The sequence below is a fragment of the Procambarus clarkii genome, chromosome 87 (genome assembly GCF_040958095.1).
Source record: "Procambarus clarkii isolate CNS0578487 chromosome 87, FALCON_Pclarkii_2.0, whole genome shotgun sequence".
NCBI lineage: Eukaryota > Metazoa > Arthropoda > Malacostraca > Decapoda > Cambaridae > Procambarus > Procambarus clarkii.
The window spans coordinates 3,829,131-3,852,244 of NC_091236.1; the positions used below are offsets into that span (position 1 = coordinate 3,829,131).

Genomic DNA, 23,114 nt, shown 5'->3' on the forward strand with positions numbered 1-23,114 from the left:
GCAGAGCATTCTAATAACGTAACGTAATAACGTATATTAACGTAACTCGTACTGGGATTAATCAGCTGTTCGTAGTACAGGGATTAATGGGGATTACTTACTGAATGCTCGACGGGTAAAGTGTTTGTGTAATTCCGAGTTACTAGTGCCAGTTGTACAGTTTGATTTGTCTGTGGGAGACAAGATTAAGTTAACGTAAGTGTTACTTCAATATTAACGTAATCAATTAGTCATTGATTGTTGATCGTCAGAGGGACGAAGTGTTAACGTAAGAATTTAATCAAGGAGGGTTGCTGGAGTTGCTGGTAACCCCATTAGTCACTGTAAATGTCATGATAGCACTAGTTTGATTGCATTGCAACTGCCATTGCAGAGGAGGGCTGCAAGAAGCATAAAATAACTGACAGGAGGTTGCAGGAGGCTTGTCTCCCAACCTACCTTGTTGTTGCATTAGTGATTATTCGTTGCCGGCGGAGGCTGCACAACTTGTTGATGGGATTGGGAATTCAGCATCTGCGGGTGCAGCATGGCTTGTAGGGCACTCGTTGCCAGCGGATGCTGCATGACTTGTTGAATTCTGTGGGTGCTTTCACTAACCGTTGAAATCGTGAATTTATCTATTTTTGTCTGAATTTGATTTTCTCTGGCTAATATTCTGAGACATTGCTCTCAGCCGCGCGAGTTAACAGTAAACAATGCGGTCACATGGCCAGGCTCAGTACGTTCTAGGTCCGTGGGGAAAAAAAATACCTATTGCCTATACTATAAAAGGTATTTAATAAGAAAAAGAATTTTGTTTAATAACAATTGTTTTAAAATATATTACTAATAATAATTTAGAATTTTCTTCATAAAACTGAATAATTTTAAAAGAAAGTTAAGATTTAATATACCTCTGGATGATGGCCTGGGGCCAGATTCACGAAAGCACTTACGCAAGCACTTACGAACGTGTACATCTTTCCTCAATCTTTGATGGCTTTGGTTACATTTATTAAACAGTTTACAAGCATGAAAACTTCCCATTCAACTGTTGTTATTGTTATAAACAGCCTCCTGGTGCTTCGGAGCTCATTAACTGTTTAATAATTGGAAACAAAGCCGGCAAAGATTGAGAAAAGATGTACAGGTTCATAAGTGTTTGCGTAAGTGCTTTCGTGAATCTTGCCCCTGGTTGCCATGTGAGGGGCTGCCGATGCTAAAACAAACCCCATACCGACCGTCGGTAATATCGACCACTAGACCGGTATACGAGGCTCTAGATACCGATCTCCCAAACCGGTCGTTAACGCCAGCAGATCGGTATAAAAGAGGTCGTTAAATTGAGTGGATACTGTATTGATAATTACTTGCACCAAATCAAAATTAAATGTTCCCTGCATGGGAACAGAACTAGTTGTTACAGTAAATGAAAATAGTTTGTCCAGAATCAACAGCCTTGGTGATAAAGTAAGTAAGTAAGTAATTATCAAAAGAAGGCACCAAACCGGGAAGGCTATGTAGCACCATCAGAGTGTGAAATAATCAGAGAGCCTTGGTGATTAGCTAACCTTTAAAATTAAGTGGGTACTAAAAACAAGAAAAGTATCAGCACTTCTATATTTAACAATTTAAAAAATTTTAATTCTTTAAACAATGAAATAAACATTTCCAACCTCTGTGTTTGTTAAATACAGTTAACACGGCAACATTCATTTCCTGATGGACAAAATACTAGGCACAAGTGGTGGTAATGGCTAAAGCTAACTAAAATAAAGCAACTTGTTGAGGCGGAGCATTCCTAGTCACTCGCCACCAAACTAAAGATAACTAGGTATATAGTCCATGGATAATTGAAAAGCAAACATTGCTCATTTACATACATTTGACTTATCTCTAAGGTTTAGCATACACCTGCCTGTAACCAAGAGCACTTCAAGACAAAAAAATTTTTAGAATTGACATACTGTATATCCAAACAATTTTTATATATAAAATTATGAAAAGTTAATGCTTTAAAAAATCTAAAATACAGACCAGAGTAACCACAACACACATAAGTATTGAACAATCACATGAAGTACTGATGGTCAGGTTTAAGTGGGCATAGCTTTTTATAATCATGTTTATCCATATATCCAAGTTCAAGAGAACTGTGCCAATATACAAGTCCCATACTCTATCCAAGCTATATTCTATGTAATTAATGGCTACCAGGCCTGGAGGAGCAGGCCAGAAGGCCTTGTCGAGGAACAGGCCATGTGGACGTCAAGCCCCAAAATCATCGTAAGGTAAGCATGAAAGTGCTTCTCGTTGTCTTGTGTGAAGTTTAACAGTCTGGTAAAACTAACCTGTCTCATGACGGTCAAAGTTCACATCTGCTGAGGATAATGACTCACATTGGCAAGGTTCACCCTGACTGACAGGACGTGCATAACTTTGTCACCGGGGTATGCTCATCTGAGCCCAGAGTTTACCAACTAGGCAGCCTTATAATAGTTTACAAATACTAACATTAAAATTGCACTGTATAAATACTTGGAAAACAAAGCAAGCATAATAACATAAGGAATATTTTTAAAATCAGAAGTTATTAGCCAAAACTTAACTAATTTTCTTTAGCATAATTCATACAAAGGTGTCAAAACTGTTTAAATACTGTACTGTTATCCACCATGATCCTTCAAACTCAAAAGTCTAGTTAAATACCACCACGTCTTTCTGTAAAAACATGCTATAACAATTTGTTCATTTGAAAATAATTACAGTTCTAAACCAGTTACGGCCCCACTCCTGTGCCAGGTAAGTCCACTATGGGCTCACCATAGCCTGTGCTACTTGGAACGTTTTGTTCAGAGTACTGTAGCAGAATCTAAAAACAACGAGTTCAAAATTTTATTACACCAAATTTTTAAATCATTTAAAATTGAATGTAATAGTACTGTATGTAAAATTGATTGCCTACTTACATTTACAACACATTTAACTATACAGTACTAATTTACCTTTGAAGTAGTAAAAATATATTCTATTTAACACCAAAAGTATAACTATTAAAATATAAAATGAGTATGCAATTAGACAGTTACATTTAAATTTATATAAAAAAAATCAGTTTTAAGTTTTTACACTATGTGGTTTTGGAACACAGTCTCTCCCTATAGAGGCTGTTCCAGCAGCAGTATTCTTATTTGTGACAACATTCTTCAAGGTGTCTTCTATACATTTTTGTTCTCTATTTATCTACCTATTGCTATAGTTTCAAAAGATCTTCCCCCGTTTGTCACCTCATATAGTTTCAAAAAACCTCTGTGTGGTTTTAGAAGTTTCTCTAGTTTGGTAATCCATTGCAAGAAAGAGAGAACTATGTTCACAGGTTGTGTCTGTGTTTTACCATCATGATAAATGTGCACTCATGTATACATACACAAAAAAGTAAACAAAATAAAATGCAATACCACTTCAAATATTGTAAAACTTGCTACTTTTAGCAAGAAGTTTAGCTCAGTGGCAACACAATATCTGACAAAAGCTCCAAGAGAACCATGGACAACACTGCTGAACACACAAAAAGGGTTTAACGAGTTTCCTCATTAACTTTTTAATAATTAACGTGGTCCCTTAATCAGCCTAGTAAAGGTTTGACTGCATTGAGTATTAACATTTTAAACAAACTCAAAAAACTAAATATGACTTCGATCACTACAACAAATAAGTAAGTAATTATCAAAAGAAGGCACCAAACCGAGACCGATCACTACAGCAATAAACATCAATATTGAGAATGTTAACACCGAAGGATACTAAAAATTTGTTTGCTCTTGGGCAAAAATATTTCATATATAAATGATCTTATTTTGCATAAAATGTATAAACAAAAGATGGAAGTAATAATTTTGTTATGACAATTCTTAACTAGTCTCAACAAGCAATTTGTTGTTACAAAACAATAAGATTAAAACAAATGCTTACCATTATCATGTTTTGTGGTAGCAAAAAATGACCTACTGTACAAACACCTAGTATTTGCTTAACATGCATTGATAATGGAAATGAACTTTAACAATATACTTGCCCAGAGAACAAGCACCCACACTAATAATATCTACCATTGAATCTAGTATATTGTCCAAAAGATAACTTTGTCAAAGTTTCACTAAGAGCACATGCATGGCCCCACACACACACACACACACTAGAAAGGATCAGATGGACTGGAAGGATTCTATGCGTGTTATTTTCCGATTACTGCACTTATGCCTCCAAAATACAGTTGTAGAAAATTACTATTGTTCCCCTCAAAATTTGCTTTGACCTTTGCTTAGGGACAGCTTAGGGACTCCCTATCTAGGACTGTGATATTGTTTCATAAGACAGCAGTCTTCACGTACCTTCAAGATGTCTTTCCCAAGCCGTCTGAGGCAAGGGTCAAAGAAAATTTATATTCTGTGGGGGCAGACCCAATCAGAAAATAACTCACTACCCAGAAACAAAAAACTAAAAATTTGGTACACAGTGTAATCATTGTTTATGTTTTCTGTGGTTTTGGCAAACACCATCCTTTCATTCAAATTATTCCAACTGTGCACAACTCTGTTCTGATCTCATATTTTTCAGTGTATTTTTTTTTTTTTACTTAGCTTGAAATTATGACAGCCTGCGCTTGAAATTGCATTTTTCAAAAATTCCTGCTTGCCAACTTTCTTGGTGTGCATGTGTGCGCTTGCATGCGTGCGTGCGCGTACACGCATATGTCCGCACATGCATGTGTATACATGTATATCCACACTACATAACATTCTAAGAATCACTGCATAGAATGAAACCTTTCACATGCATCGCCTCAACAAAACTTACTAGACACTGGACCAATTATCATCAATGTAACAATGCAGATGGATCAAGCAACATGACTCACATAAGCAACATTTTTGTAACAATATATCAAATTGTTAATATTAATGATTCATATAAAAACAGAAAAAATCGGACAAAACAGGCAATACAACCAGAACAAATTATCGTACCTTATCAACAATGCATACAAATATAATAATAATATATACTGTAGTGTATAATACACTGTAACCCAATACCATAGTACAAAAAAGCACTTGCTAATTTTCTCAATCACAAAAGTATCTTTATGCATTTAAAGTATTCCCATGGCATGAAAAGCACTTGATAAGCTTCTGACACCATTTTCAAAATTAAAGCAAAAGGGGGTAATAAAATGGACAAAGCTTAATTTGTGTACAAAAATCAACAGAACTTGGTATTGTGATCTTCTACCTTGGAATGATCCATGTTTAAAATGAAGATTCTTGCTTCAACCTGGAGAAATGGTAAACATTTAATATGAACAACCTCTCAAAATATTTAGCTCTCTTAGAATGTATTTATATAGCATATGTAAAAAAATTGTCTATATTGGCTATTGGCAATAAATCATACAGTATTATGGTTTATTGTTTACTGTTATGTAGTAGTATACTGGACTAGTAGTATAGTAGTATACTGGAGTAGTATACTGCCAAGTTGGTTTACTAACATACTGTCCTTAAGCCCAGTTGCTTTACTTACACTCTCTACTGGCATAAAATATATTTCAATATATTGATAATAAGATTACGATTCAATATATTGATGATAAGATTACGACTAAGAATTAGGATGAACTAAGCCATATATAAATTTTAATTAACTTTTATGTATCCTTTGCACAAGTCATTTCATCGATAAAAACTTCATTTAATATCACTCATGGTAAACAAACAAATTAATGAAGGCTACAAAATAATTTTCTGGCTATAAACATTATTCTTGTGCCCAAGGACTGTAAACGTTGGGTAGTGAATATAACCTGTTGTGCACTTCTTATTCATTGCAAATAATAATGCTTTAGATAAATAGGAAAATATCTTAAATGAAATTTAAATGTCTCCTATATAAACTGGAGTAACAACAATGCAATTTTTGGTTTGATCATGCCCAAATATTAGGCACACAAGCATCTTAAAATGTTAATTTACCTTTCAAAAAAAATTAAATGGGACTTAAGTAGGATCCATGCAAACATAAATGTATAAAATATTAAATAATTAAACTACAATATTTAATAACCAGAAGAACTACCAAAGAAAACTAAAGCAATTGTTATAATCATAGATTTACGTTTTCAAGCAGTCCTCACAAAGGATGTTATCCAAATTTATAATTTTCCCTAAAAACAAAAAACCAGCGTTGAATGTAATGAAATGCCATTTTCTGGGTAGAGCCCCGGAGGCTCCCTGAAGCCTACAGGGCTCTCCCACAGAAAAAATTGTACATTTCATTGACTACAATGAGCATTGTTACTCAAAGGTACTTATAACAAAGATATTTGAATCAAGCAGCTAAAAGAAAAATATCTGCAAGCCAAAAAAACAGCATTGAGTGTAATGAAACACCATTTTTTGGGTGAGCCCAGGAGGCTCCCTGAAACTATCAGGCTAATGTGTGATATATTAGACTGGGGCATTAGTTATAGAGTTCGACCTACCAGGGACCACAAGCCAGAACCTGTCCCCTTCAGAGAGGTTGCAGGGAGAAATGGCCGTGGAGACTTAATAACCCTGCTGAAGACCTGGGAGACTCAAGCCCTGCATCAAGGAACAAGGTAAACCGGATCAACCCAAACCGCATCCCCGGCAACCGGACACAACACATGATGCACCCCTGGCCTGGCCAACCAAGCATCAATGACCCAAGGACCCCTCCGAAAAGCAGCAGTCTTGTTCTTCACCAGAAGAGAAGAAGAGATGATGGTCCTGAAAGAACCACGAAAGGAAGGACAAGACAACCTGATCCAAAACAGAAGAAAACCTACAGAGGGACAAAATATAACAGAAGGACCGCCACGGAAACTTCATACTGCCGCCGAGATGAAGCACGCAGGTGGGACACCATCAACGAAGCCACCTGCTCACCATACAAGTGGTGATAGACCTGCATCAGAAAAATCAGACACGAAGACTGGAGAAGATCGAACCAGCTATGTAACGGACTGGCTCGATCTGCTGAGAGGCGGAGCCGCAGGAAGACCCCCAGGTTTGGACACCGAGCAAGCAGCACCTGAAACCAAGGAGCCAACAGGACGACGGACGACGATCAACCCCGACGGCCTTGCAGTCGGGGAAGTGCACCACATACAACGGGAGATGCTGCAACCACTCCAACACGAAGTCCACCTCCATGAGCACCATATATCCAGCAGAGCTAACTGAACGAGTCTGTGTCAATCGTCCATTAGGTTGACTGGGGAATGAACCGAGACAGGCCGTTCGCCAGGATGTTGGACACACCCCGAACGTGAACGACCAGGAGAGCCAAACCCCGAGAACTCACCACACGAGTCACCCGAAGCAACCAGCCCCGAAGAACCAAGGACCACATCAAACCCCCTAGGTTTAGATAATGAACTGAATGGAGTCAGAATGGAGCCGGATCGTCGATCTGCGAGCGACCAAAACCAAAGCCCTCCAAAGCGACATCCACACCGCCGCGAACTCCCACACCGTGCTGTGGACCCAACGGAAGGACAGACTCTGCCAGCCTGGTGAGCGCTGATCACAAAACACCAACCAAGAGACGTGTCTGAATATATCAAGCAAGGGCTATGGTAGGCACAAAAGGCACTGAACCCCGAAAAACCCGAAGAGGAAGCTGGCAACGCAGCAGCCGATGTAAGACACCCAGAGGCCGAACCAAGCGATAGCGAGAGAGGCAGAAGGGACATCCCCGAAGGAATCTGAACAGCCGACGAAGCCAAACCCAACCCTGCGGGCATACCATCACAGCAAAGTTCAGACTCCCGCACAAACCCTCGAGCAACCGCCTCGTGACCCGGGAGCTCCCCAAAAACAGGCAAAGGCAGAACCGCAGCCACAGCAGAGCTTCCGGAGGGAGAGACAAGGAAGTGGTCCTTAGACCCAGGGACACCATCCAAGTACCCAACTCCAAGAGAAGACGGACCTGAGACAGTAGTCATCCAAAAGCGGGGGGGCCAATAGACCCAAGGCTTCAGACGGGACAAGTCTAGAATAAACTGCAGGTCTGTGCAGTCCCGCTTCGGAATTGTAAACAGGCAGGAAACCAACCCGAGGGATGAGGACATTTCGACCACACCCAAGCAAACCCACTCCAAGATGACCTGACAGCGCGCATGAGAGGAAGCCTGCCCCACCAGCCCCGAACCCCCCGAAGGGGAAGGGGCCAACCCTACCGCAGGCCGCAAGAAACAACCCGAATCGCCCACAAATCTTGGGACCAAGCGTGGGCGAACAGCGCGAGCCTTCTCTCCATCGCCCCATCAATGGGATGAACTGCGAAAAAAGCCGCCGCCCCTTACGCGAAGCCGACCTATGAGCAAAGCGATCACCGTACCAACCAGTCATCATCAGTTCCAAAGGCTGCGCCGGCTCCGAAACTGGCACCACTGGCCACGACTGGGAGGACGTAGTACTGCCGGGAGGACTGGGAGGACTGGGAGTACTGCCGGGAGGACTGGGAGGACTGGGAGTACTGCCGGGAGGACGGGAGGACTGGGAGTACTGCCACGACGGGAGGAACCCCGAGCCCTGGCAAGACCCATCCGGGAAGACCACCCACAAGCCTCCCCCCCCTCCCCCAGAGAACCAACAAGTCCGACATAGGATGACAACTTGAAGAGGCTGTTTGCAGATATTGCACCACCACAGACTCTGCAAAGAGCAAAGGACAAAAAGACATAGAAAATCTAAGAGTCAGTGCCCAGGAGGATTCCATGGACTGAGTGACCACCGCCTGCCAACACACGAGATGAGGAGCAAAGAGCAGACACACCACCTCCCGCAGGATCGGCGCAAACAGCTTCAACAGAGCAGCCGATGCCCGCACTGCCGAGACCAGCGCACCAGACCCAGGGTAGGCCCCAAATGCCTCCGTGTCCTCCTCTAGCCGGTCCGAAGACAGTTTGATAAGGGAAAAGAAACGCAAGACTGAAGCCAAATGGCCACGGCCACAAAAGTCCTCAGCAACCAGGACAGCCAAAAGGGAGGAAACCTGCACATGAAGCTATGTACCAGGCCTACATCCCGAGGAAGGGCAGGGACGAACAAACACGCACTGAAGCATTCAATCTCCCCCCCCCCCCCCAAGACCACAGCAAAAGACCACAGTGGAAGTAGATCCCGAGCGACTTGTGGAAGATAACCCCAAGTCACAAGGGCAAAACTTACAGGGCATTTAGGAAAGGGAACCCGAGGCGCATGCAGCCTGAGTACTGATGAAATTGCTCCTGGCTCGCACACCACCACAGGACAGGACCACACCACAGGACAGGACCACACCACAAGGTACAGCACTGGAACAAATCTTTAGCCAGAGTCGCACGACCATGAGATCTCACTTGGGGGCCTGATAGCCGAGAGGACAGCGCTATGGACTCTTAATCCTAGGGTCCGGGTTCGATCCCCGGTGATGGCAGAAACAAAATAAGCAGTTTCTTTCACCCTGATGCCCCTCTTACTTAGCAGTAAATAGGTACCTGAGAGTTAGACAACTGTTACGGCCTGCTTCCTGGGCGTGTGTGAGTGTGTGTGTGTGGGGGGGGGGTTATCTTGAGGTTATCAAGAGATGATTTCAGGGCTTAGTGTCCCCGCGGCCCAGTCCTCGACCATGCCTCCACCCCTAGGAAGCAGCCTGTGACAGCTGACTTAACTCCCAGGTACCTATTTACTGCTAGGTAACAGGGGGGCATCAAGGTGAAAGAAACTCTGCCCATTGTCTCTCGCCAGCGCCCGGGATCAAACCCGGGACCACAGGATCACGTGTCCAGTGTTCTGTCCGCTCAGCCACCGGGGGGAGGGGGGGGGGGAGAAAAAATTAGTAGTTAGGAACAGTTGATTGATTGACAGTCGAGAGGTGGGCCGAAAAAGCAGAGCTCAACCCCCGCAAGCACAACTAGGTGAATATACTAGCTAAGTACATCAGCCACAGAACTGGGGGGGGGGGGGTGGACAGCTGGTGTAGGGGTATGGGGCTCCCCCTGCAAACCCTCTGTGGAAGCTGCACAGATGGTTTGCTCATTTTTTGGGGGGTTCTGTCAAACAGTCCGGCTTTCAGTAGCAATAGTTTAACAAGATAGGGTTTGTTTTGGGGCGCCTACCTTTCTGGATGCCTGACCCAGTCGATGGCAGACACAGAATGTTTCTAACCACAACGGGGTTTCTATAGGCCATTGCTCCTCGTGCCTCTCTGAAGGGGGCCAGGTTCTGGTTTGTGGTCCCTGGTAGGCTTAAGAACTCCATTTGCTTGCAAGCGGTCTAATACATTCATATCAGCACGGACAGCTCTGGGGAGCTGAAGGGGGATCCCCCCCAGAAAATAATTGTAAATAACAATGAAAGAATTGTGCTCGGCTGCAGTAAGCTATATGTAATTTTACTACAGCATTACAGTATTTAATATACAGTCAGCGACATGCTTTACGAACGCCTTTTTTCCAAAACTGCCTGTTATCTGATTTGTGTTTGTTTGGATAACTGGTGGACCAGGCAGTCTGAATAAAAATGTACAATAAAGATGGAACTAGTTTGCCCGGAGACCGTACACAGTGCCACTTGAGCAGTGTTCATACACTAATGGATAGCTCGGAATCTTTAAACTCTACCATGGCATTAGGTATATTAGAGTACATGGTGAAAGACAGTTGGCTGAGGTTACCTCATCACCTTTAATATCCACTTCAGTCAACCCCCAACACTATCATCATCCACCACCACCTTTTCTATTTAAATAATGTTCCATCAACTATAATCTTCAAGTGAACAAGTGGATCAGAACTTCTCATATTGGTGAGTACAAACAAAACACTGTCCAATTTCTACAACAAAATTACTAATTTGTCTTCCCCTAGCTTTTCAGAATGATGAATCACTTATCTGAACACAAGGGGTTTGGAGAGCATGTGGCTGACTATCTCATTTTCTACCAATCTAAGTAAACTACTTAAATTTAGGAAACTGTAGCAATATTTACAGTTCACTGCTTTTCTGGTAACAATGGTTACAACTTCTGTTACAACTGAATTTTTGTACTGAATTTTAAAAGGAAATAAGTTGACAGATGATTGGTTGGATCTTATGGTGGCCTTACCTACATACATTAATTGCATTGATAAATGTCACCTACACATGAACACTCCTCATTTTTGCTAATAAAGCAGCAAAACTAATTATAAGAGTGAAATTAACTTGATTCATATTGTCCTGGATACATCACTTGACTTGAAAAATTTAATCTCAAAATGTTATTTACCTGGGAATGATTTGATACTTTAATGAACACGCTTAACTGGGTAGCATTTCTGTATCTTTTTGACCTAAAACTCAGATTCCTTTACTATGCACACACACTATTTTGGACAGATACTTTTCCTGGTAACACAACGGTTTCTTAGTTTGGTGTTGAAATGATGCACAAGTTAAAAAAAGAAGAGGTTTCCATGTTTATAAACAAGATTTTGTAAAAGGGCAGCTGGAAGAGTGTGCATATGGATTGTTAATCTTCTCATGTTTCAAAACTTCTGACAAAATACAAAACTCCTGAGAGTGAAAGCACACAATTAAAAACTGTTTAATATATATCACATGCAATTACTGTACTGTCTTCCCTAGCCAAAAATATTCAGAAAATGTCTTAAAATTTACAACTAGGGCAGTACACCTTGCGAGAACAGTAGTAATTATATAGTAATCTTAATGAACACCATGCATACTGTCCTAACTCACTAAATGACACAGTCAAAACTTATACAATACAGTACATGCATCATATACTGTAGTGAGATTCCGTAAACACACCCCAACCCAAGAGGCTCCACATTGCAAGCTTGTAAGATAAAACATTTAGCAATTCTGACTTACAAAATAAAATTTTCAGATACGCTTATCAATGATTATATATAAAGCTAAAGACATTATGTCTTGCTCTTCTAAGGATTTCTAAAAAACAATGGCCCCAATGTACCAAACACAGCCAGTACGTACGTACATAAATAGATACTGCATAAATGTATGATTTAGTTTTATTTATTTATATATAATTATATATATATATATATATATATATATATATATATATATATATATATATATATATATATATATATATATATATATATATATAAATATATATATATATATATTTTATAAATAAAACTAAAAGTACAAATTAAATGGTTCACATACTTTTCAAATAAAATTCACCCCTCCTCCAGATAGTTTCATATACAGTATACTGGAAATTTCTATTACTCAAAAATGAATACCTTTATGACATGACATTCCCAACACTAAAACGTGATGGCTTGGCGAGACAGCTGTATGAAACACGTTGCCAGTTCAACAACCTAATGGCACTCTCCAATTTTCAAAAGCTTAAAATACTCTTCAGTCAGTATGTGACCAAGAACCCCATCTTAGATTTGTGCTCCTCTTTTTCCTCACATTACAATCACTGCTTAAACTGATAAACGAGACACTGGTACAGTATGTACAAGTAATTATCACAAGAAGGCACGAAGCCGGGAAGACTGTGTACCACTGTCTGTTGTGGGATATTCAAAAGGTGCTAAATACCACTCAGGATGACAATACAGTACAAGAACAAAAGGACATGAGGCGAGTGACATCGGCCATAGGAGGCTTCTACTGAGGGACAAGTAATCATAAATATCACATTTACTGTTCATGTTGGATTTACACAATAAAATGAACACTAAACTAGATTCTGATGCAGTTGATTAAATTGCTACATTGTAATTACTGTACTAATTTGCAAACAAAATCATTTAAAAAATACAGTATTATTTAGCATAAGATTTGCACTCCTTTCAAAATGCCTCAAGTTGTTATTAAAATAAGGTATTGAGTAAAAATAAAAAGAACCTTTCCAAGCATCTCACTCAGTTACTCTCTAACATAAAATGTGTGAGTGGAGAGAAGAGGATAGTGGGAGAGTGGGCATTCTTCACCAGTGCTATAAGGAACCTCACAAACATCACTACAAGGTCATGATAGTGCTTGGGAGACACTGAAGAAAATTTAATCCAGTATGGAATAACTGCTAAAAGGTACATTAATAAAATGAAGCTAGGCCATTGCAAGCCCATACTGGCATCATAAGACATTACCAAAGAGTGCTCTTGCTAACTACTAGTTAGCCAACTATGCTCCCTCCACCAACTGTCTAAATATGGCAGCACCACTACAACAAGCTTCCCTGACCCAAATCTTTCACATCTTTCCACTTCCTTGGTGCAATTAATTATGTGAATAGGTAGAAAAGAAGGAAGGAAAAGAAGAAAATTTGTTACTGGTCCTTCAAACATGGAAGGACCAGTAACAAATTAGTAAATCACTTGTCAAAATTGCTTCACATGTTTCCCATAGTCAGGGACAAGAGGCCTGTTAAGCTTAGCAAGGTCCCACTAGGCCAGCTATTGATAACCTTTCTCCAGGACACAACCCACAACACTTGCTTCTCTTCTATCACACGAATTGAATCCAGGACCCTTCAGTTGTGTCTTAATTGTGCTCACCACTGTGCCACAGGACCTACATGCTCTCAATGCCATATTTGTGAGACAATGCACTTGGCTGCTCCCTAAAGTAAAACTAGAAGATAAAGATAAGAACTACAGTAGCTATAATAAAACTTTGCTTAAACCTAACTTGTGCAGTAGTGACCGAAGAAAGATGTGGGGACAGGAAGAGGCGAGCAGCAACCATCCCTCAGAGCTGCTGCCACCAAAATTTCTGCCAAAAGATGTGGTGGAAAATCCTCGGTAGGCATTAGGTCACCAAGGTCCTGCTGGATTTCCAGAATACCCAAGCCATGATGTCAGAATAGGATTAGCTTCAGATGGTAAGCTGGTCAAACTAATGTGGGATCTAGAATGAAAATAGCGACTGCCTTGTCATCCCCTACATAGCTCCATCCAGGTAAGTAACTGTGATGGCTGGAGCTGGAAATTCAACTTGTTGACTAGAAAGCTAACTGTTCCAGCACCACCAACACAATCTCTGCTCAACAGACACTGCCACAAACTATTTGTGTAAATAAGCAAGGTGTCAAGATAACCCAAAACACTCATTCTCTGTAACTAAAAAGACAAGTCAAAATGGGATTAACCTGGTGAACTTCTGGTAAGTTAGACACGAATAAAGTTAAGACAGAGGAGGACGTGGTAGTTCACTACCGATAAACTGAAAAACATTCTCTTCTTGGTAGAGCCCTTCCTCACTATGCGAGAGATGTAAATCTACCAGAAGAAACTATAATTGTGTCAATAACTCATTTAGCCAATATTTCGTTTATGTACAAGCATGGGCCCAGGAATGACTCAGCAATGTTCTGTCAGAAGGTGTCCATTTGCCCATGGAAGGAAGTAAGTTAAGAGGAGGCACCACAGCACTCGCATAGGAATTTTTAACACCATAAACTCTGCCTTAAGCAGAGAGGGACATTCTTTAGCAACAGCACTATATATAGTGTCTAAAAAGATAACCACAATTTCCAAATGTACCTCTTTACTATGGAATAGTATAAGGGATAAGAATAATGTAAAAAGCAACAAGGAGATTGTCCTGGTAAAGAGGTTTGCAATCACATCTCGAAGTACTGGTGTAAACAGTCTCAGAGAGGAAACGAGGAAACAAACTCAAACACTCTCCCCCACACACACAAGGCAGCAGGGAAGACCCCCGCAATTAGACCTGTATCATTGACATCATTGACAAGGTAATAGTGAAAATATTGGAAAAAATCATAAAAACTAAATGGGTAGAACACCTGGAGAGAAATGATATAATATCAGACAGACAGTATGGTTTTCGATCTGGAAGCACCTGTGTATAGAATTTACTCAGTTTCTATGATCGAGCCACAGAGATTTTACAGGAAAGAGATGGTTGGGTTGACTGCATCTATCTGGACCTAAAAAAAGGCTTTTGACAGTTCCACACAAGAGGTTGTTCTGGAAACGAACATATTGGAGGGGTGACAGGTAAGCTAACATGGATGAAAAATTTTCTGACATAGAAAAATGAGGGCAGTAATCAGAGGCAATGTATCCAACTGGAGAAATGCCACAAGTGGAGTACCACAGGGTTGAGTTCTTGCAACGGTGATGTTCATTGTCTACATAAATGATCTACCAGATGGAATACAGAATTATATGAACATGTTTGCTGATGATAAGATAATAGGAAGGATAAGAAACTTAGATGATTGTCATGCCCTTCAAGAAGACCTGGACAAAATAAGAATATTGAGCACCACTTGGCAAATGGAATTTAATGTGAAGAAATGTCATGTTATGGAACGTGGAATAGGAGAACATAGACCCCACACAACCTATAAATTATGTGAGAAATCTTTAAAGAATTCTGATAGAGATCTAGGAGTGGTTCTAGATAGAAAACTATCACCTGAGGACCACATAAAGAACGTTGTGCGAGGAGCCTATGCCACGCTTTCTAACTTCAGAATTGCTTTTAAATACATGGACGGCAAAATACTAAAGAAATTGTTCATGACTTTTGTTAGGCCAAAACTAGAATATGCAGCAGTTGTGTGGTGCCCATATCTTAAGAAGTACATCAACACACTGGAAAAGGTGCAAAGACATGTTACTAAGTGGCTCCCAGAACTGAAGGGCAAGAGCTACGAGGAGAGGTTAGAGGCATTGAATATGCCAAAACTAGAAGACAAGAAAAAGAGGTGATATGATCCCTACGTAAAAAGTAGTAACAGGAATTGATAAAATCAACAGGGAAGATATCCCGAGACCTGGAACTTCAAGAACAAGAGGTCATAGTTTTAAACTAAACAAAGATGCTGAAGAAATATAAGAAAATTCATTTTAGCAAACAGAGTTGTAGACAATTGGAAGTAGTTCAGTGAGGCGGCGGTGAAGGCCAAAACCGTAAGTAGTTTCAAAATGTTATATGACAGAGTGCTGGGTAGACGGGACACCACGAGCATAGCTCTCATCCTATAACTACAGTTAGGTAATTACTCTCTCTCACACACACTCACTCACTCACACACTCCACTACTCCATATCTAGTCAAGTATAAGACTAAACTGGAAAAGGTTCAAAGGTTTGCCACCAGACTAGTACCCGAGCTGAGAGGTATGAGCTACGATGAGAGACTACGGGAATTAAACCTCACTTCGTTAGAAGACAGAAGAGTTAGGGGGGACATCACCACATTCAAGATTCTCAAGGGAATCGACAGGGTTGATAAAAACAGGCTATTTAACACAAGGGGCACGTGCACTAGGGGACACAGGTGAAAACCGAGTGCCCAAATGAGCCACAGAGATATTAGAAAGAACTTTTTTAGTGTCAGAGTGGTTGACAAATGGAATGCATTAGGAAGTGATGTGGTGGAGGCTGACTCCATACACAGTTTCAAGTGTAGATATGATAGAGCCCAATAGGCTCAGGAACCTGTACACCTGTTGATTGACGGTTGAGAGGCGGGATCGAAGAGCCAGAGCTCAACCCTTGCAAGCACAACTAGGTGAGTACAACTGAGTACACACACACACACACACACACACACACACACACACACACACACACACACACACACACACACACACACTCTCTCACACACACATAAGGTTATAAGTGACTCACTCACTCACAATTATAATTTAGTTTAAAACAGGACCAGAGACAAAGCTCAACCCCCACAAGCACAATTAGGTGAGTACACTCACACTCTCTCACTCCCCACTAATTTGGCAGGCTCCACTTGCAGCCGAGAGGAGAAAAGGTCCAAACAAGCTAACACTTTAAGGATGTCAGTGAGACGAGTATGTTGTCTTCAGATCTACAAGATACTGCAGTAAATGGGCAATTTGAGTACTGTACTGTATTCAACTTCCAAGAAGCTTTCTCTGAAAAGCAACGGGGGCACTGAATATGAAGGAATCTTCATTCCACTCAAGACCCTGAAACTGAAAACTTTTCAAATGAAAATGCCATTGCCTGCCAACCAGGACCTTGGCAAGCTGTACTGTAGCAACGAAGCATTTCAGATGTATAGCTCAGATCCATCCCACAGGATGGAAAAGATTCATACCCTGCTTACCTTGTGCAGGTGGAAGGGACGGCTGAGAAAACTTATGGTGAACCAGAATATTTCTTCCCCATCTCTCCCCCTCCCATTCCATTCTCTGTGTGAATGATGAACGAGGCTTGAGGAAGATATGAAGCATCATACTCATACTGAAAATGAGAATACTATGCGTAATTTACTCATCACCCGAAGGTAAACACCATCCGATCTGGGAATCCTGACCCAAGTGTAGTCAACCAGAAATCAAGGTACATTTCATTCAGATTTCATGACCAAAGAGTTCGGTCATGAAAAAAGCTACAAACAAAAAAAAACAAGATGAAACAAGCCACTTGAATTTTCCCATCTTAAGTCAATGAACCCAGATAGGGAGAATGTGAGAACTGTGTGTGAAAAACCTTTTCACACCCAGGTATTGTAATTTTGGGTGCAATTAAATGTTATTCAGTGTCTCCCTGCAGGAATGGTTGAAAGATCCCTGGTGTGCTAGTGCAGAATACCAGCGCAAGTCCTAATTGTCATTCTAGTCCTCTGGACCCATAAGGATCTTACTTTGGGAAACACAAGAGTGAGATAGCTCTGAAAAGACATGTTACATTAACATATTAAAAAATTACAATATATTTATAATTTAAAGCCATTAATTTTAATTTTGTGATGCTCTCAAGGATCTTCATTATACTTGTATACTGTACTGTAGTTTCTCAATTGTCAAGCTATGCTTAATGAAAAGTGGAAAATCAAGATTCATGACAATTAACTAGCCTAGGAATTTTAGATTTTTTAGGAGTTGAAGTTGTTATATCATCATCAGACAAATCAGACGTACAGGAGGAAGATGATATTTCTTCTGCAGAATCAGAGATCTCTTGAAGAGGGTTATTCGGCACTTTTGTATCAAGAGATTTTTGAGGATAAGGATCAGAAACCACCACAGGTGTTTTTATAGTATCTACCACAGAAGTTTCAGGCGGAACAGAAGTGCTAATGAATTCAGGAGATGTTCCATGGACAGCAGTTGGTACTTTGACCACTTCTTCCCTTAACTCTGCCTCAGCTTCTGCTCCTTCAGATTCTGTGTCAGAGCCTTCTGAATTGGAATCGTACTTTGACAGAATGTTAGTCGAATCAGGTGACTGCGAGTGTCCATCATTAGAAGTGGCAATAATGGCTAATACATTTGAAGCAGAGTCATCAGGCTTTATAATGGTAGGTGCTGCATCTTTAACAAATGGTAAAGAATGACTTGAGGGATCAGGTTTATCTCTAGATGAATCTGGATTGGCTTGTATAGTTTTCTCATTGTTGCATTTGCTATCTTGTTCAAAAGATGTTGGCCTAGCAGGTAAAATATCTGAATTAACCTTATTTGGATCATAATCATCTTCATCATCAGAATTCTCTGATTCACTCAAGTCAGAATCACAAGATGCTTCTGCATCTGAAATAATAACATATTTGGTTACTTCAGGCTCCAGAGTGGAACTAACTTCATCTGCAAGAACAACTGAGGTAGACGGGGCTGATGGGCCTGAAGCAAATGAATATTCGGTAACTTCTGGTTCGCTGCTGTCAGTTTCAACACATTCTGATTCAGTCCCAACGCTGCCCTCTTCTTTAATAACTGGTAAAATACTATCTCCTTCTGCTGAATCTATATCATATTCCTCATCAATGTTAGGAATATATGCTTCTAGAGGAATATTAGAAATCACTAGAGGAATGTCTTCTAAAGCCTTTGCAGAAATGCTTGTTGAAGCATTGGGAGGAATATCTGCTAGAGTTTCCTCTGGAATGTTAAATGCCTGTGAATCACTATCAGTCTGAGCTTTTGGAAAATCTTTTAATGATGGTGGCTTATTTGGAGTATTGGAGGCATCTGTAGGATTTGTAACTGAAGACTCCAAGGGGATAACCATAACGGGTTCACAATTATCATCAAGTAGCAGCTGCCTCTTCACATTATCTAGCGATGATTCTGTGGGTACTTCTGAGCTTGCCTCCTCAGGAATTATTGATTCAGGTATCTTTTTTTCACCGATTTCTGTGCAAGATGGTACAGCTTCTTCAGACGATGTACTAGGCAAGCAAGACCCCAACTGTTCAGGAGGTGGACTAGTTTCCAAACATACAAGAGGAGGGCATTCTACTAGTTTTCCAGGCGCCTCCTCGGGTATCTTGGGTGTATGCTTATTATTAAGTGTTGACCGAGGTGAAATTTCTGGAGACTCTGGTTGCGATTTGTTTTTCTCGATGGATTTTTTATCTAATATATCCAGTTTGATCTCATTAATAGGTACTAAACAATGTGTATCTTGGATTGGCTGAATCTGTTCAATATCTTCTTGCACGAGCAAAGGAGAAAGTTTATTATTTAACAATTCAGGGGATACAGGTTCGACTGCTTTACCTACAGGTGTAACATCTTCCTTCCAGCCATAACCAGGTGCAGGCTGAGGTGCAGGCTGAGGTGCAGGCTCAACAACTGTTATCTCTGGCTCAGCAGACTGAGATGAAGGCAAAGGTTGTGTTGGATCAGAGGTTGGTGTTTCAGGCATGGGTGGAGCAGATGCTGTGTGGAGAGGAATGAGCACAGGATCACACTGAAACTGGTCTTCCTTATGTGGAACGTTGCTGGCTTCCAGTTTCTCATGTTTAGTAGAACTTGGAACATCCGCTTGAGGAATGAATGAAATGGGTTTAGGACAATGTTCAGAATCAATGCTATCATCGTGAGGGACACATTCTGACAACAGTAAACCATCTTCCTCATCACTGAGTGTTAAAGGTTTTTTGGCATGTGGCACTGGAATATAAACAGGTGTGGGTGTATTTCTTGTAGGTTGTACCTCAGCCTCTAGTTGGGGTTGAGGAATAGGCTTACTGTTTTGTTGTGGGTGGCAATCAGGTGAAATCTCTTGCAGAACAGCAGGGCTAGCAAGCATCAATGGGGCAACTTGATTCAAAGGAGAAACAAGTTCTCTTTCATGCACAATTTTGGCTGGTGGAGCTGCATTCTCAATTGGAACAAGAATTTCATCATTCTGCTTAGGAGTCTTGCTAGATGTAACAACATTCTCAGGAGGATCAGAAGTTAGTGACTTAACTTGACCGTTGCCGATGTCAGGTTCATCCAATGGTGTTTTGTATTTGGTATTATCATCATCATCTGCTGGTGCAGAAGCTTCCAAAGGAGCATCTTCGTGATTACCATTGACGTCAGGATCGGGGTTTATCAAGGGGCCACGTTCAGAATCAGTGGGTGGCTTAGATCGAAGTGGGCGAGCACGAAGGCATATGTAGGCATAGTAAATTCCTACTCCTAGACCAATGAAGGCTAGAAGTAGCACGAGAAGGCCTGCCGCAGTCAAACCACCACCTGTAAACAAAGAGCAACATCACATATTTCATACGGCAAAAACATGTAAAATCAAATATTAAATGCAACTACTTCTCATATACAGTATAGTTCAAAACCACATACAATATTCAAATATTGTCAGTATAAGAGTAATCAGTGTATATTCATATTCCAACAGCTAAAACAATGCAGATTGTTTTAAAATATATATAATACTGAAGCAAAATTCATTCTATGAAATCTTCATCAAACAAGTGTATATTAAAGCAGGCAAATCAAGCAAAACAAGGAATATTCTAAAACCAACTGGCTACTAACATAGGAAGTGAAGGTGTAGTAGTTAAAGCATTACTTGCTGCTCATCACCTGCCCACACCCAACCACTTGGCCTAGACGATCTCGTGTCAGTCTCGCTTCATCAGGTCAGCGTTCAATCCCTGACTATCCAAGTGGTTGGGCACCATTCCTTACCCCCATCCCATCCCAAATTCTTATCCTGACCCCTTCCAAGTGCTACATGGTTGTACTGGCTTGATGCTTTCCCTTGATAATTCCCTCTATTCCCTTATCATCTGCCCAATATTCATCCCAAGTGAGTGCAATAGGTAGACTCAACATAGTTACCTTTCCTAGGAATGGGTAGATGAATGGAACAAACTTGTAATGCAAATAACTTATTCCGAGTTAGTCAGGTTGTACGGGTTTTGCATTACAGTATTGACCATTGCTCCTTGTTCCCCAGGAGTCCAATCTTGGCACATGAGGGTAGACATGGGTAGGTGGTGAGGGGTAGACATGATGGGGAGGTGGTGAGGGGTAGACATGATGGGTAGGTGGTGAGGGGTAGACATGATGGGTAGGTGGTGAGGGGTAGACATGATGGGTAGGTGGTGAGGGGTAGACATGATGGGGAGGTGGTGAGGGGTAGACATGATGGGGAGGTGGTGAGGGGTAGACATGATGGGGAGGTGGTGAGGGGTAGACATAATGGGGAGGTGGTGAGGGGTAGACATGATGGGGAGGTGGTGAGGGGTAGACATGATGGGTAGGTGGTGAGGGGTAGACATGATGGGGAGGTGGTGAGGGGTAGACATGATGGGTAGGTGGTGAGGGGTAGACATGATGGGGAGGTGGTGAGGGGTAGACATGATGGGTAGGTGGTGAGGGGTAGACATGATGGGGAGGTGGTGAGGGGTAGACATGATGGGTAGGTGGTGAGGGGTAGACATCATGGGGAGGTGGTGAGGGGTAGACATCATGGGGAGGTGGTGAGGGGTAGACATCATGGGGAGGTGGTGAGGGGTAGACATCATGGGGAGGTGGTGAGGGGTAGACATGATGGGGAGGTGGTGAGGGGTAGACATCATGGGGAGGTGGTGAGGGGTAGACATCATGGGGAGGTGGTGAGGGGTAGACATGATGGGGAGGTGGTGAGGGGTAGACATAATGGGGAGGTGGTGAGGGGTAGACATGGGTAGATGGTGAGGGGTAGACATGGGGAGGTGGTGAGGGGTAGACATCATGGGGAGGTGGTGAGGGGTAGACATCATGGGGAGGTGGTGAGGGGTAGACATCATGGGGAGGTGGTGAGGGGTAGACATAATGGGGAGGTGGTGAGGGGTAGACATGGGGAGGTGGTGAGGGGTAGACATGGGGAGGGTAGACATGGGGAGGTGGTGAGGGGTAGACATGGGGAGGTGGTGAGGGGTAGACATCATGGGGAGGTGGTGAGGGGTAGACATGGGTAGATGGTGAGGGGTAGACATGGGGAGGGTAGACATGGGGAGGTGGTGAGGGGTAGACATGGGGAGGGTAGACATGGGGAGGTGGTGAGGGGTAGACATGGGGAGGTGGTGAGGGGTAGACATGGGGAGGTGGTGAGGGGTAGACATGGGGAGGGGGTGAAAGTGGACAACAAAACATGATTGAAGATCTACTGAACTTCATTTCTATATCAAAGGTTCTATGTAGGATTCCTACCATCAATATTTATTAATCTTATCCTTGTTTTTAGAATATTAAAATAGCAAATGGGCAAATTTTCTTAATCGGTATTTATTTCATACATCATCACGTTGTTGGGGGGATTGCACTAATCACGGGTGTGTAGCAAGCCAGCAGAAAGTAACAATTTAATACTTATTACTTTGCAATGAAAACTTACCAACGCATAGAATTTATTACATGCAACAAAATGCCTAGAAATGTATAAAGGTAGCTTTAATGTGAGGGAAAACTGCAATTGCTACTAAAATGAAGGCAAAGCCAACTTGTCCCACCATGTTGGGCAGCCACTAAGGCATGAAACTCTACAAGGGCCAGCAGGTTGACGGGGCTAGTAGCATTTGCGAAGTATTACGGATGTCGTCAGCCACACCAAGAACCCCATGGTGAAAAGAACCAAGAGAGAGATGGCCATTATCAGCCATGGGTTCATATCCTCTCCTGGAAGGAGGATGTGAATAATGAGGGGGTTTACTTACCACTTCTTTAAGACTCACAGGGAGATGCCAATACATTTGGCAATTGAGAAGCGATGTATCAGTGCCAATTAATGTCCCAAAATTTAAATATTAGTAACAAAGCAGTTTTAATGA

The 23,114-nt window shown here is 41.6% G+C and overlaps 1 protein-coding gene across 5 annotated transcripts in view; it reads right to left on the bottom strand.

Annotated features, from left to right (window-relative positions):
- LOC123747077 (uncharacterized) overlaps positions 1-23,114 on the bottom strand; it is a 155,008-nt gene that overhangs the window by 36,480 nt on the left and 95,414 nt on the right. For 4 of the 5 annotated variants that reach the window (XM_069317269.1, XM_069317270.1, XM_045729077.2 and 1 more), the window contains one exon: positions 1,586-20,535. In XM_069317269.1, coding sequence (XP_069173370.1) covers positions 17,897-20,535 — 2,639 coding nt within the window. In that variant the 3' untranslated portion in view covers positions 1,586-17,896. Of the gene's footprint in view, positions 1-1,585; positions 20,536-23,114 lie in introns of those variants that run through there. The other variant, XR_011225605.1, reaches the window with a different exon arrangement.